Source organism: Pleurodeles waltl, chromosome 3_2 (assembly GCF_031143425.1).
Source record: "Pleurodeles waltl isolate 20211129_DDA chromosome 3_2, aPleWal1.hap1.20221129, whole genome shotgun sequence".
NCBI classification, from domain to species: Eukaryota; Metazoa; Chordata; class Amphibia; order Caudata; family Salamandridae; genus Pleurodeles; species Pleurodeles waltl.
Window position 1 is genome coordinate 152,586,784 of NC_090441.1, and position 13,984 is coordinate 152,600,767.

Below are 13,984 nucleotides of genomic sequence, written 5' to 3' on the forward strand. Positions count from 1 at the left end.
GCTTATGAGGAATTTGGAAAACCCCTGCAGCAGGGCCTACAAGCTTCGACGGTTCTCCTAAGAGCACATATCTTGCGAGTCTGTACCTGGGAACTTGAAAAATAATGCTCATGGAAACATAGTAGGCGTGAATAGGAAGTTCAAAGCAAATCAAGATGACTTGCTTACTTTTTTGAATCTGTTTAAAATAATTTGTTTGCAGGAAACCTGGATAGACACCAACTTTTTTCTGTCTAATTTTAGTGTTTGACTGTCTTGCAATTAAATTCACTAGAGGTAGACTGAGCTGAGGGCTTGCAACATTGATAAGGAATGGTCTTAAGGTAGGAAACATGAAAACTATTCAGAAACCAAGGCATTTTCTGGCTTCCTCGTTTAAATAAAAAAAAAAAATATATATGCTTACTGTGGTGACCATTTATATTCTTCCTACTTCTATTAAGGATAAACATCAAATCCATCAATTTATATTAGATGCATAATCCTTAATAGCCAATTTACCACCCGGTTTCTTTCTACTAACAGCAGACTTACACTCAAATCTGTTAGCAGACAACAAAAATGATGCCTTTGATAAGCAAGAAGAACTTTTCCATATCCCACAGCAGGTCATCAGAAAAACTAACACCTCTAACAACTGGAAATATATCCGTCACTTGTGGGTTTCAACAGTCAAATGGAAGATTCAACTCTGACCAATCTGCAGTGCCCACATTTATACCAATCATCAGGCAACGGCTCAACCATCGACTACATGCTGATCCATGTGTCAAACCTTTAACTGTTTTGACTTTCAAATCATTGAAAGGTCAGAAAGCGATCATGACCCTTAAAGTTTAGCTTTGGATTGGGAATTCATTTTTTAAAAGTGTTTTTATTTGGTTTTACATATAAACAATTACAGTTTTTGGAGCCTGTTAGGGCTGCAGAGTTGAACAGTGTACATCACAAGCAGTGCATCGGCAATGAAAGCATGAAATAAACTACACATGAATCAGTATTACATAGGCAGACTCAGTCAGGAGTGATGGGAGTGTGCTGGCCTAGTAATGGAACTGGGGGGGTTGGGGTGGCAAATGTATATCCCATTGATTAGTTAATACACAATGAAAAAGGAATGGCCAAGAGCTGCAAAGAAATTAAAACTGGAGTACAGAAGGATATTTAATTAAATAAGAATAAAAAAAGCCAGCCGAATATCTGGTTAGCTGTACGGACCACAATTAAAACCAGAAAAACTCATAAATTCTGGTCATTAATAGTGTGCAGCCTGCAACAGCATATCCACAGTTTAGAGTATCATATCCCGTGTGGTAAATGGAAAACCATTATTTTATCCCTTAATGGAGACTGTGTGGTTCCAACAATGGCTTCAGCTAAAGATAAAGTTTTGGAACCCTACATTATTACAGGTGAGGGTGTTGACCTCTTAATAGGGAGTAGTCAAGACTGTTTGGCCGGTGGTCCTAACATCATTTCAATAATAGTCATCAAATCAGATCCAAAAAAAACGGGAGCCACATTCTTTGTTTACTTTTCAATCAAACAGTCTTACATAGTCAAGTTTCACCGACCTGTAAAGGATCCTACATTCATCCACTATATAAAAAAGGACTAAAATCAGGACCCACCAGGTACCAACTTATTGCTGTGCTGGATGCCAACAGCAAGATATTTGCCAAACATCTGCTGGCCTATTTGTTAAGTTGGGCAGACGCAGGGGAACTTATTTCAAGTAATCAAACTAGTCTTACAGCCAGCTGCTCTACCATGGAAAATATACTTGTTTTAACACGTTTAGCATCCTGTACAATATATTCAAAAGGAAATAATCTGTTTGTTTGTTTTGTGGTTTTCTCCACTGCCTTTGAGAAGGTTATTGGATATAAGCTCTAGTCAAAGATCTCCTACACAGCATTGATCGTACACTTTTACATTTACTGATAAAACTCCATACAGACACTTGGATACAAGTCAAATTAACCAAAGGCCCAGGACTAACACCAAGAATCAACACTTCTAATGGTCCCAAACAGGGTTGTATATAGCCATCCCTTTTTGTTGGCTCTTTGCATTGCCAACTTGACAATCTTCAATCAAGCTGATGGCGATCCACCAAAATCTGGTAAGAAAAAGAAGAATCCAACACTTACTATATGCTGATGACCTTAATGTCTTCTTCTGAGGTCGGTCTTCGAAGACAATGAAACATCTAGGAGAATACACCACAGAGAATGGATTATCTATCAATTACAGTGAAGCAAAAATAATTTCATTTGGTGAGTCAAAATCTAGCTTTTTATGGCAACCGGATATGGAAATAGAGCAAGTCATAGAATATACTCATTTAGGAGTAACTGTGGACTCAAAATTAAATTGGTTGCTTCATAAAGAATGTGTTATGAATAGATTGCTATAGTTTGAGCTATTGCATGCTCAGCACATCTATATAGGTGAGGAACAATTGGCCCTACGCTCACGGTCTTAACTATGAAACTTTGTCTAGTTATTTTATATGGGCAGTAGCTTTTTATGAAAACATGATGGAGGCCGTAAATGCCATTTTATTAAAATTGTCCAGTAAACTTTTAAACTTTTAATTTAAGAACTTCTACACCACATGTTCGGATTATATTAGGATTTGCTCTCAGTTATTTAGATGTTTTAAATCATATTTATGTAATCAATTACTAATGTGATGGTTATAATGCATCACTACCCAGATAAAAGGTCCTTATTAGAGAGGATTTGAAATAACATTCAATAGTCAGAGTGGTGGCCACTAAAACTCAGATAGAGATTTTATTAGATAGTTATCTTCTGCCTTCAGTAGCTATCTTAGCAGCACTTCCCAAGCTGACTAGGTACCTCTTAATTAAAATTAAAAGGAATATGTACTCAGCATCACATGAGAGCAGCCTGGTCGCTGCAACCAAATATAAGAATTTCCATTACACATATGAGACTTTTACAAAAGGAAGGAACATTTATCTAGACAAAAAAGGCCTTCTTGTGCTTTAGGTTACTGTACATCCCACATATACCTTTTGAGGTGTCATGGTACAATCTTGGTGATAAGACAACTTTGCTTTTGTAATTTCTCTTCTGAATCTACAGGCCATATTCTTTGTTTATGTTCTTGTCTACAGGATTTCTGGAACAAGCACCTAAAAGCACTCTTATGAGAAGTTTGTACAAGAACACATAAAGGCGCAACAATGTCTTGTTTTGCTGGCAGCAAAAATAAAATACTTGTGTGTAGAAGCAAGTTTCTTTCATTGATGTGGTTGTGTCTAAAGAACCAGTTGAAATAATTTAGTCCAATGCTGGCAAATGTTAAAGTTTTAATGAAAATCATATTTGCTAATAAATTGTTCCCCTGCTCTGGCATTTATTTAATCATTTATCCCCTACTTAGTGTATTGATTTTAATTTAAATTACACAGTAAATACTGCTAGAAAGTAAAAATAGCTATGAACATGTTGTCTTTCTTCTTTATGGATAGGTTTATTGAATGTTGAATACTGAATACTTGTATAGCAATAAGAATTAATTTCTTATTTGCTCCCATATCATTTCTAGTCATTTATGTACTCTCATCTATGTGTTATATTTAGCTACCTTACTCATATGTGACTTCCACCACAGCCATGCACGCTTATAAACTTAAATGATGTAAAATAATTGCTTTCTTGTATCAGGAAATAAAAGTAATGTAATTGTGTATTGCCATTTCCTATGATAAATGAGGATCATAGTGTAAACACAGTTTCCCCATCTTTAATTGGCATCAATACATCATTGTTCTAACATAAAACCTTTGCATGTATAGCGGAACACTCCATTTCTCAACGGGAGGAAAATTGCCTTCAAAGAAAATATTAAATATTGTGTGAAGTAGTGGCTGAATTTGTTTGTAATTGAACCTGCAAGGGGTCTGCTGATGTCTGAGTGGAAGGAAATTAACGCAACTGTAGTGCATTGGATTTTTACTTGTTTTAGCCATTTCAAATGGATTGCTCCAAAAATCCCCTCTGATATATTTGGTTCTTGCAGTGGCATTCATGGGAAGGATACTAAACAGTCTCTTTTGGGGTGGTTCTGTCCGCTTACAATTTGTATCATGACCTGGAAGCCCATTTTAACTCATTATGTTAAAGCATACACACTAATAAAGGCATTATCACTTTCTGAATTCTCTTCAATTTATTAAAGATATCAAACCCCCCCACCTGCCCCCACCATTGCAGTCTTGGAAACCTGTTCACCTACCATAAACCTCGGCTTTTCAAAACCCTTCCACTCCAACCTTTCTGGCACACCTTCTGCCCAGTCCTGGCCGACTGACACCCCACCTCTTGGTGTTAGACCAGGATTTTTCTTGAGGACTGGCCCTGAGTTTCTAGCTCTGTCAATTTCTTGCTAACCTTAGTCATATAATTTCAACTGGGTTAGTTGAATTCTCTTCATCAGAAGTTGTTGTTGCAGATTGCCTTAAGGGTCAGTTCTATCTTATCTGCTGTTTGTTTAAGTGGTGTTCTGTGAACCTCAAAATATACACCAACAATACTCTGTATGCTCCCAGCATAAAAACAGGTCTGCTAGTCATGCTAACATCACGTGCTTCAATTGTGAAAGCACTGCTATATGGTGGAATTGAAGCCAACATCTCCTGTTGTGTGGCTGCCCACCCTCTTAGTACCACCACTCACATTGATTAAAAAAAACACAGAAACCTCAGTATTATTGATTATGAGCTGTCCTTATATTTCAAACAAATGTTGTTTGTATTTGTAAATACCTGCAATGGCATGCTTGGGCCGAGCAGGGGTGTGTGCACGTAACCCTGCCTATGGTAGGTTAGTTAAATGAAAAGCTAGGTCTTCAGCTTTTTGTGGAATTCAAGAAGAGAGGTGTGTGGGAGGCTGATATACACATTAAGAGCAATGTAAGAGGTCACCTGTCCTCCTGATCTGGTTCTTTTTATGTGTGGGATGTGTGTGAGTAGAAGTCCTACGGAGCGGAGGTGTCTGGGTGGTTGGCGGAAGATGATGCGACTATTCAGGTAGGTGTGGCTTAGGTTTGTGCAGTCCCTGTTGAATGTGTCTGAGGTGTTTGACGTGTGCGTTTGCGTATTGGGAGCAAGTAGAGCTGGCTCCAGATACATAAACTAAAGTCTGTGCAGACATCAGGTGCATTTAGCTGTAGTTAACCCTACTATGGAGCACCCTCCCTCTCCTTTGAAACAACCACAGGGTGGAGTCGACAAGAGCCTTAAAGATGGACCTTCTGGTGGATATTTGGTCCTACATATTCCTCATTTTAAGAGGCACCAGGGTGGATTTGAGACACTTTCCTCAAATAATAGCTCTCCAGCACTATCAGCTGGCGCCACATCGAGGAAGTGAACACAAAAGCCTACATACTGCGTCACATGGCATGCTGGTGTCCATGTGTTTCGGTGCCATACCAGCACAAGACAGATCTCTCGTGTTTACTGAATTCTGCAAAATATCAACTGCGGTTCATCAGCATACTAGGAGCAGCATACTTTCCGAGGGTCTCAAGGTTCAAACTCAGTCAACATTGTGGCAAGATGTCCTTGTTAAATCAACAACATCTGCATGTGCTGTTTGGGGTCTGACGACTGTCCTTTAGCTTGCTGCTCCTAGATGTTCCTTCTTTCACCGAAACGCCATCTGGGAGATGGAAGCCAGTTTATTTCTGGCCGGGTCCCGTAAGGAGACTAGCCACTATTCTCTCTGTCCTCCCTTGCGTTAGTCTCTTGTTACGGAATGATCGTCACATAAAAACATAAGGAACATCAGGTTAGTTTGAAGGTAATAGGACGGAATATTGAGAGGACGTACAAGGGAGTCAGTTGGGTGAAGGAGGCGTTAGTGAGCAAGAAGAGGCGAAGAACGGGATCTGCCAGGGAAATGAGCTTTCCGGGATAAGATATGTATGTTTTGTCTGTTAGAGGCTAACATAGGGGTGCTCCGAGGGTCAAGAAGACTAAATCACCAAGGGACGAAATCTATTAGGGGTGAAGTGTATGTGCTGTTCCATGAAAACCTTCCACTGCCCAGCCGGGATATTTTGGAGACATTGGAGTTCCCTAGGAGCAATGTGGGTAGAGTCCCAGAAAAGTACAGCTTTCCACAAAAGCAGCCAGAAGTTTATTAAACTAACCCAAGAGTGATGGAGGCAAAACCCAGGAAGAGTCATCTTTCCACATTACCAGAAGGAAGAATTTAATTATTTAGTCATTCGGCAGCGACATTGGTACAAAACGATGGAGCTTCCCTCAATACTCACCCCAGGGAATTTGTAGACTTTGGAATCATCAAGGAGCACCTTTGGTGCAACCCCAGGAACAGGCGTTGTCTGTCAAAATCACAATGGGTTTGTGAGATTATGATGTCACCCAAGAGAACCTTGGGTTTCCCCCCCAAAACAGCAGGGAGTTTAAAACCTATGCAGTTACCGGGGAGTGAGGTACTTGTAACCCCTAGGATAGGCATTTGCCCTACCTAGACTAGAATGGCCTGATTTAGAGCTTGGTGGACGGGTTAATCCATCACAATGCTGACTGATGCTCTGTCCCCTGAAATCTAAATCCCATAGGCTATAATGGGATTTAGATTTCAGAGGATGCAATATCAATCACCCATCTGCTGAGTCCTAAACCAGGCCCCAAGTCTTCTAGTGAGGCAGATGGTGCGAATGAGGGAGAGACAAACTGTGACCCAATGCCTTTCCAGTCCGAAACAGGAAAGATGCTGCAGGAAGATGGTCTTAACCGGTCCATCTTTCACAAACAGGCTCAACCCCTGAGCTGAGAGAAATAATAGCACAAGATGGGGATGGGCTGCTCTGAGGCCTTCTTCCTAGAGAGCAGGGGTCAACGTGACGTGCTGAGGCCTTGCACTCAGGTTGGGAATGCAAAAGAGGACACGGAAGTAGATGCATCTGTTGCAAAAAACAAAATAAAAACACACACCACAAACTAAAATACAACACAAGTAGAAGAGCCATTCAAACTGAATGTAAAGCACATTTGCGTCTTATTTCCTGCAGAACAGGTTTGGGCACTACAGAAATAAACCTTACAGCATTATTAATAGTTTGATGGGTGTAGTACATGAGTGACCTATTCAGTCGTGGCTGGTGTCGGGGCAAGGTGGCGGGGAAACAATACAAATATGAAAAAAAACGTACCTGCTGTAACGCCGGTCTTCAGGCTCCACAGAAGGCACAGGCTCCCAGCCTGCCCTGCGGCCAATCCTAACAGCTTTAGGATTGGCCTGAGCGCCGAGGCTTTGCGCTCCCAGGCAGACTGGGAGCCTGTGCCTGCTGTCTTCAACCCGGCAACACAGCTCGAGTTGGAGAGAGCTCAGTGCGCCTGTGTGTTCTGATGGCCGACCAAACACACATGCGCACTGAGGGAAGTGCACACCACTCCCCCGTTCTGTCTGTCATTCCCCATGACCCTGCCCCTTGAATAATAAAACGATAATAAATATTGTCTATTATCGTTTCATTTTTCAATTTGCAGCTGCTGCTGGGGGGCTCCTTCACCATTGCAGAGGAGCGGCCACTGGACCTATTCCAGATGGTAAAAGCAAAGACAGGCCCTGGAGCTGTGACGTTGCACACTTTGGGCAGGTTGCGCTTGTGCTCTGAGGGTTGGGAGGCAGTCCCAGGTGTGCTAGTAGGTCTCCCTTCCCCCGCCGTCCTAGCAATACGCTTGTGGCCACAGAGATAAAAAATTGACACGTTGATAAGTTGAAAGAAACGCCTGTTTGTTTCATTATGTTACATGTCTTATCTGCTTTGTGACCGCCATTTGTGCAATATTATATTGTATTGTATTGTAATCGTATTTATATAGCGCTTACTACCCCTGACGAGGCGTTGAAGCGCTTTTCGATGAGTAGCATGCTACTCCTATATAGCAAATATTTATATTAGTGTAAGAGGATTATTCTTTTTTTTTGTTTTTTGTAACTGGGGCCATCCCGTTTTTGCTTTTACAGTGTTCAGTTGATTTCTAAAGTGGTGTCAAATAACTCAGAGTAATGTGTGTTGTTCTGTGGGTGTAATGGCTTCATTTGCTCTTCGGCTTTCTTTTCTTCTAGGGGATGGCCCTCAATAAATCTATGCATCCAAGAAACCGCTACAAAGACAAACCTCCAGATTTTGCGCTTTTGGCCTCCAAGTATCCCGAATTCAAGCAGCATGTGCAAATGAACCTGTCTGGCAAAGTCAGGTATGTCAGCTCTGAGACACTGAATGCTTTTTACAACATCAGTTGCTTGGTACAGTTTTAACTCTTTTTATTACACGTCTGGTCATGTTATCTGCTAGATGACTTTTACCCAAACATATTTATATTTGGTTGATAAAAGCTCACCCTGTGTGCTCAAAATGAGTCCGGTACACTCATTTTGAGTAGTGTGATGGTGACCTATGGTTAAACAGTCGTTGTTCAAAGGACTGCATTATGTAAGATATTTGGAAAATGTTATATCTTGCTCCAATATCGATATTATTTGCCTCTGTGAGAAAGTTATTTTTTTAACTTTCACACTTTTTATTGGAATTTAGATTCAGAATGTGAAACACAGCTGCCAGGCAGCGAAATGTTTACACCACAACAAACAATAAAACATAACAGCTCAGCTTTAAAATATTTCATCTCCGTGACCCATCTCTTCATCTTGATTGTGGAACAAAAGAAAACATGAACAGCTCCCTTGCTCTTGCCTCCCTCCTACACACCCATCAGTCACTTCTCCAGTATTGTAAGGTTTGATCCAACACAGACCAATTTTCAGTGCATGTTCTGTGCAAACTCCCGGTCATGTACTCTGCAGGTTTCACGTGTATCAAGAATGCAGATGCAGCTCCTTGAGTATTACTGGTATCAAAACAGCAGTGTTTAATTGTATTGATCACCAAACGGATCTAAAAGACTTGTGCCAGCTGGACATGTCATGTGGCAGTTTCTCCATTGTGAGCACACAGTATTGTCTGCTTCCATGTAGAGACACTCCGGTTGGTTCGCTGTTGTTAATAAATGACACCAGGTTCCATCTTGAGAGACTCAAAGCCATAAGCACCACCACCCTCTGTGTTTCTGCAATCGGGTACCGTGTGCCAATTCTAATTTAGCAATGCACCTTTTTAGAAGAAGAGTGGATCAGGGGGAGAGCGCTATCCTAGTTCTATTGGATCTTTCCGTGGCATTCGACACCATATCCCCTCAATTGCTGATCCAGCACCTGCATCAGGTGGGTGTCAGAGAAAGGGCACTTGATATTCTCAAGTCTTTTCTCACGAACAGATCCATCACAGTGTAATGCAGAGATTATAGGGCAACACCGTTTCAACTACCCTGTGCGGTTCCACAAGGGTCTTCACTTAACCCTACCTTGTTTAATCTCTACGTGGCACCACTGGCCAGATTGGTACGTTCATTCGGCTTCCAAGTGGTGTCTTACACAGATGTCACTCAGTTGATCATTCCAGTTTCTCAGAACTGGGAGGAGGTGGCAGACAGATTCCATCAATGCATGAGCAACATCAACAGCTGGATGAGCCGCAATTGGCTTAAACTGAATGGGGAAAAGATGGAGATACTTTTTTCCGGCGTAGACACTAACTTATGGGGCCCCCGCTGGTGGCTAGAGTCCTGCAGGGAGCGTCCAGTCCTGTGCCCTTCTGCCAGATACCTGGGTATGGTGTTTGACAAATCCCTATCATTCGAGCAACAAGTCAACCAGACGGTTAAATGTTGTTACTGGGCATTAAAAATGCTTAAGAAAATGTTTCCCTTTATCCAGGAAGACCTGGATGGTGGTGGTCCTGGCGCTTGCGATTTCTAAATTGGATTATTGCAACACCCTTATGTTGAACATCAGCAAGTCCACACTCAATAGACATCTGTACTGGCTTCCTGTAGAAAAACTTATTAAGTTTAAAGCACTCTGCTTAACTTACAAATCCCTTCATCAGGTCGGTTGCGATTATTTTAGGTCGGCCTTGCAACCCTACCAGCCCGCCCGTCTGCTTAGGTTCTCTACCTGACAGCTCATTGTTGTGCCGCGCTGCCATAGGGTGAGATGGGGGGGGCAAAGCCTTCTCGGTAGGGGCAGCGAGACTCTGGAACGCACTCCCTCTTGCCATTAGGCAGGTAGAGTTCTATTTTTGTTTTAGAAAGAAATTGAAAACCTGGCTGTTCTACCTTTAGGGAGTCTTGGGACTCTTGGACGTGCTTGGTGATGGTCCCCTCTCTGCTTCGCATCCCCGTAACTCACTGACTCTCCTCAGCGCTTCGATGCTACGGCCGGAATGCGCTTTACAAATACATACATACATACATACCTTTTCCCAAAAGCCCCTTACTCTTTGGTAAGTCCACAAATGTGAAAGTTGGAGCCATCTCCGGCATGTCCATGGCAACTCCAGTGCCATATTTTTCATCTTTTCTGGTGTTAAGTAACAATTAGACATCCGCTTCAAACATTGCTCCCTATGTTGAATGTTCATGGTCATACTCGGGATGTCATCCCACAGCACACCCTTTTCCTCAATGTCCATTGCGTGCTCCTTATCACTTGGCAGAGCCCCTTTTTCAGCAATGAGTAAATTGTCAATATCACTCCCATCGAATTATTGCAGTGAATTACAAACATTTTGAAACTTTGTAAGATCGCTGGCCACTCCAGCTTTTTTCCTCTGGATATTGCAGAATGATGTGCCAGAACATGTGACAGCCTAGCTGCCTCTTAACCTGAAATCAGTTTTACAAAATTGAAGGATTTCATTTTCCCTTCCTTAATATGTCTTTTGCTGTGCAGCACTCCTAGTTTCTCCGCTTTTGAAATTGCAAGTCTGCAATAGCTATTGTAGCTGTGTTAATCTGCATTATAGTGAATTGACTTGGAGCAAAAATGGAATGTAGTCTGGCCTTGTCATCTAGTTGTTGACTCCCATGTATGTAGCAGCCGTTGTGCTCTGGTGCTAGCAGAGGCCTTTTTACCTCTGGCTTGTTTGGGAAACCACACAAGGGTTATAAAGCTTATCCAGCACTGTCTGATCAATGTAGACTAATTTCGTGGCCATTTTGCATGCTGTCCACTTGTGTAGAACCTACTGATCTGTGTTTTGATAGTACCTCCAGAGGTCTGGACCACCCAGTCTCTCTCCCTGGGCCATCATAACTCTCGTTGGCATCTTTACTTTCTGTCCCCTAGTCCCGAAATGATGAATTTTAGCTGCTTCTGCAGTAGTATGATCTCTTCTGTGGCAATACGGATCAAGGGGCTCTAAAAGTTGCAAAGAAAAAATTCATCAGATTCAACAGAATACCCTATCTTAAGTTCACTTATGGCCACTTCTGTAATGCCAGCAGGATGACCCAAATATGTTCTTTGAACCTCAGTCATGTGTAGTAGGGGATACGAGTGTTAATAGCCGACACCCTCCCCATTACTGTTCAATCCCTCTCAATAGATGTTCTGATAGCATTGCATAAAGGATTTGAATTTTCCTCCCTCATCTCAAATTTGCTGACCTTGTTTGTTTTGGATTTCTAGAATGTGCCCTGTGTTTGGCACAACTTTCAGCCATGAAGCTAGCAACTTTCAGCTTTAACCCTTTAACTTAAATGATTTCTGTTAGTGTGTAGACTGTACATCTTGCCTCATTAGTCTGGAGGGTCAGTTGTCTGTAGTTGCTTAACTCTTCTTCTTCATCCAATCGTGGTGTGCATTTTGTTGCCTCACTCCAGCTCCTTCAGTTCATGAAATACTTCATCATTCACCATCCTACGTTCCCCACTCATGAGTGCATCAAACCCAATCATTGTTCCTCTGAAAGCCATCAATGCCTCTCAGGCCCTGGCTATTGAGGGGGTGGGAGCTGCTATTTTTATGAACCTGCAAGAGTTCTTGAATGTTATTCCTTAGTTCCCGTAGTGTTTTGGATCTCTTTAATGCTTCAGCCACCTTTTCGTGTTGGCTTCTTTCCATTCAAGCCTTATGTAGGTGTTTTTAGACAAGAGCATTTTCATCCCCATATCTCTTGCATACCAAAGAGGTAAACCTTTCTAGTGTACATTCTTTATCGTGATGAGACGTGACAATGTCAGTCGAACCCAAATTGTCAAACGGTAATTTAAACTTCTTATTTGCAAGCCCAGCTGTGGATCCATGAGGTCTGTCTCAGCTGAGGACTGTAACTTAACCAAATAGGAACTTTTTTCAGCAGTAAGCAACGCATACAAGATGTGAGAAAGTGAATGCAGTGTCAAGGATCAGAGCTGTTTACTCTGTTAGGGTCAGATATGTTTAGCCATGTAAGCTTTAAGCCCTTGTAGTCAATATCAGAATTGTAATCGAAGTGAATTATACAGATCTGCCTCTCATGTCACTCTTCATTGATAGATGTTGCAGTGAACAGCCTAGTTTAACTGTAATAGCCACGGTCATCATTCAAGAGTAAGCTGTGTTTGTCTATGCTGGTCACTCTCTAAGATGTATGAAAAAAAGAAACACAATGTCTGAGGTCATTGCGCATTGGTAGCACCAGAACGTCTGTATCTGCTTAACAGGTGGACCCCCCTTGCATTTATAAAGATTAATTTGAATGTGATGTACTAGACAGGATTTCATCCATTTATCCAACTTGCGATACCTAGATGTCTTTCGAGGTGAGTATTTATTCTGCCTCAGATGTGTTGGTTGCTTCTCCTGGCACCCAACCCTCTATAGGCATTCAAACTGGCTGCACACACTCTTTGGCTATGATGGGTTGCGCAGAGCCCATGGCAAGGGTGCCAACCCTGCTACGCTTGGCCTTCTTGAATACAGCCGGGGGCGACAAGGCCCTGCACCCACCTTGTTGCAAGTGCCAATCCCCCGTCAAATACAGTCCCTGCTGCTCTTGGCCTTTTCGCTCTGAGTCAACAGCTAACTGTGGTAATAATTAATAAGATGTTTTTCTGTTTCGTGTTTGTTTTTCGTCCTTTTTTTTGTTTTGCTGACCAGCCCTGAAGAATTGATTATTCCTAAAACACGTTGCCAGTTATCAATTACTCTGTATGGAGAATCATGGTTGTTGTGTTATTGTGTATGAAGAATCATATCAAACCTACAATGAAAAGAATTTAACAAAATATTTGCAGTTCAAGGGATTTACTTTATCTGAGAGCCAATGAGATATATATATATATATATATATATATATGTTCGAGACCGGCGGTGAGGACATATATTTATATTACCTAGTGGCACTCACCACTAGGTAGTTATTAGTTATAATTAGGATCTAGTTTCCATAGAAAGAATGCTTTTTTACTTGCCTATATCTTTGGCACCAGTTGACGATCCCTTCCGATCTTGTGCTGAGATCTAATTGGCTGCTAACACTTCAACAAGGAAGTGTTGGCAGCTATGTTGGGACATAGCTTCAGCTGAGCCCCAGAAAAAAAGATTAAAAAAAAAAGAAAGGGGGCCTGAGTAGGAACACCCCGACATCGTAGCTCTGGTGCTGCGGTCCCAGAGAGAGCACCCCACCCCAGCAAAAAGCACTTTTTTAAAATTTGGAACTTTCAGCGGGAGACGCAGCGGATCCGCCAAAAATTTAAAAAGAAGAAGAAAAAAAAAAAAAGCGCAGGCTCCCATGCTCGTTTTAGTGAAGCCCCAGGGTAGACGAGGGGACCGCCACCCATCAGGGCTGGTGCCTGCTATGTCCCAGGGTGCCCACATAGCTGTTAGCTGTTTGGAGTTTTGACAGCTCCCACCAAGTCAGAGCAAACACTCTGGTTCCAGCAAGTTAGAGCTCTCAAACAGAGCTCAACTGAGGTTTCCCCTGTGTCCCTGCCTATTGCTGTCACAGAGAGGGAGCTGCACCTTTAGCTGCTCCCTCTCTGTGACAGCAATGCTGCCTCCTGCAGGAGGTGGGGAGCCAGCTGGG

General features: G+C 42.1%; 1 protein-coding gene across 1 annotated transcript in view; it reads left to right on the forward strand.

Annotated features, from left to right (window-relative positions):
* The window catches only part of METTL16 (methyltransferase 16, RNA N6-adenosine), a 248,706-nt gene that overhangs the window by 27,121 nt on the left and 207,601 nt on the right, over positions 1-13,984 (forward strand). Inside the window, exon 2 of the mRNA XM_069227020.1 lies at positions 8,143-8,273. Coding sequence (XP_069083121.1) covers positions 8,146-8,273 — 128 coding nt within the window. The 5' untranslated portion in view covers positions 8,143-8,145. The remainder of the gene's footprint in view (positions 1-8,142; positions 8,274-13,984) is intronic.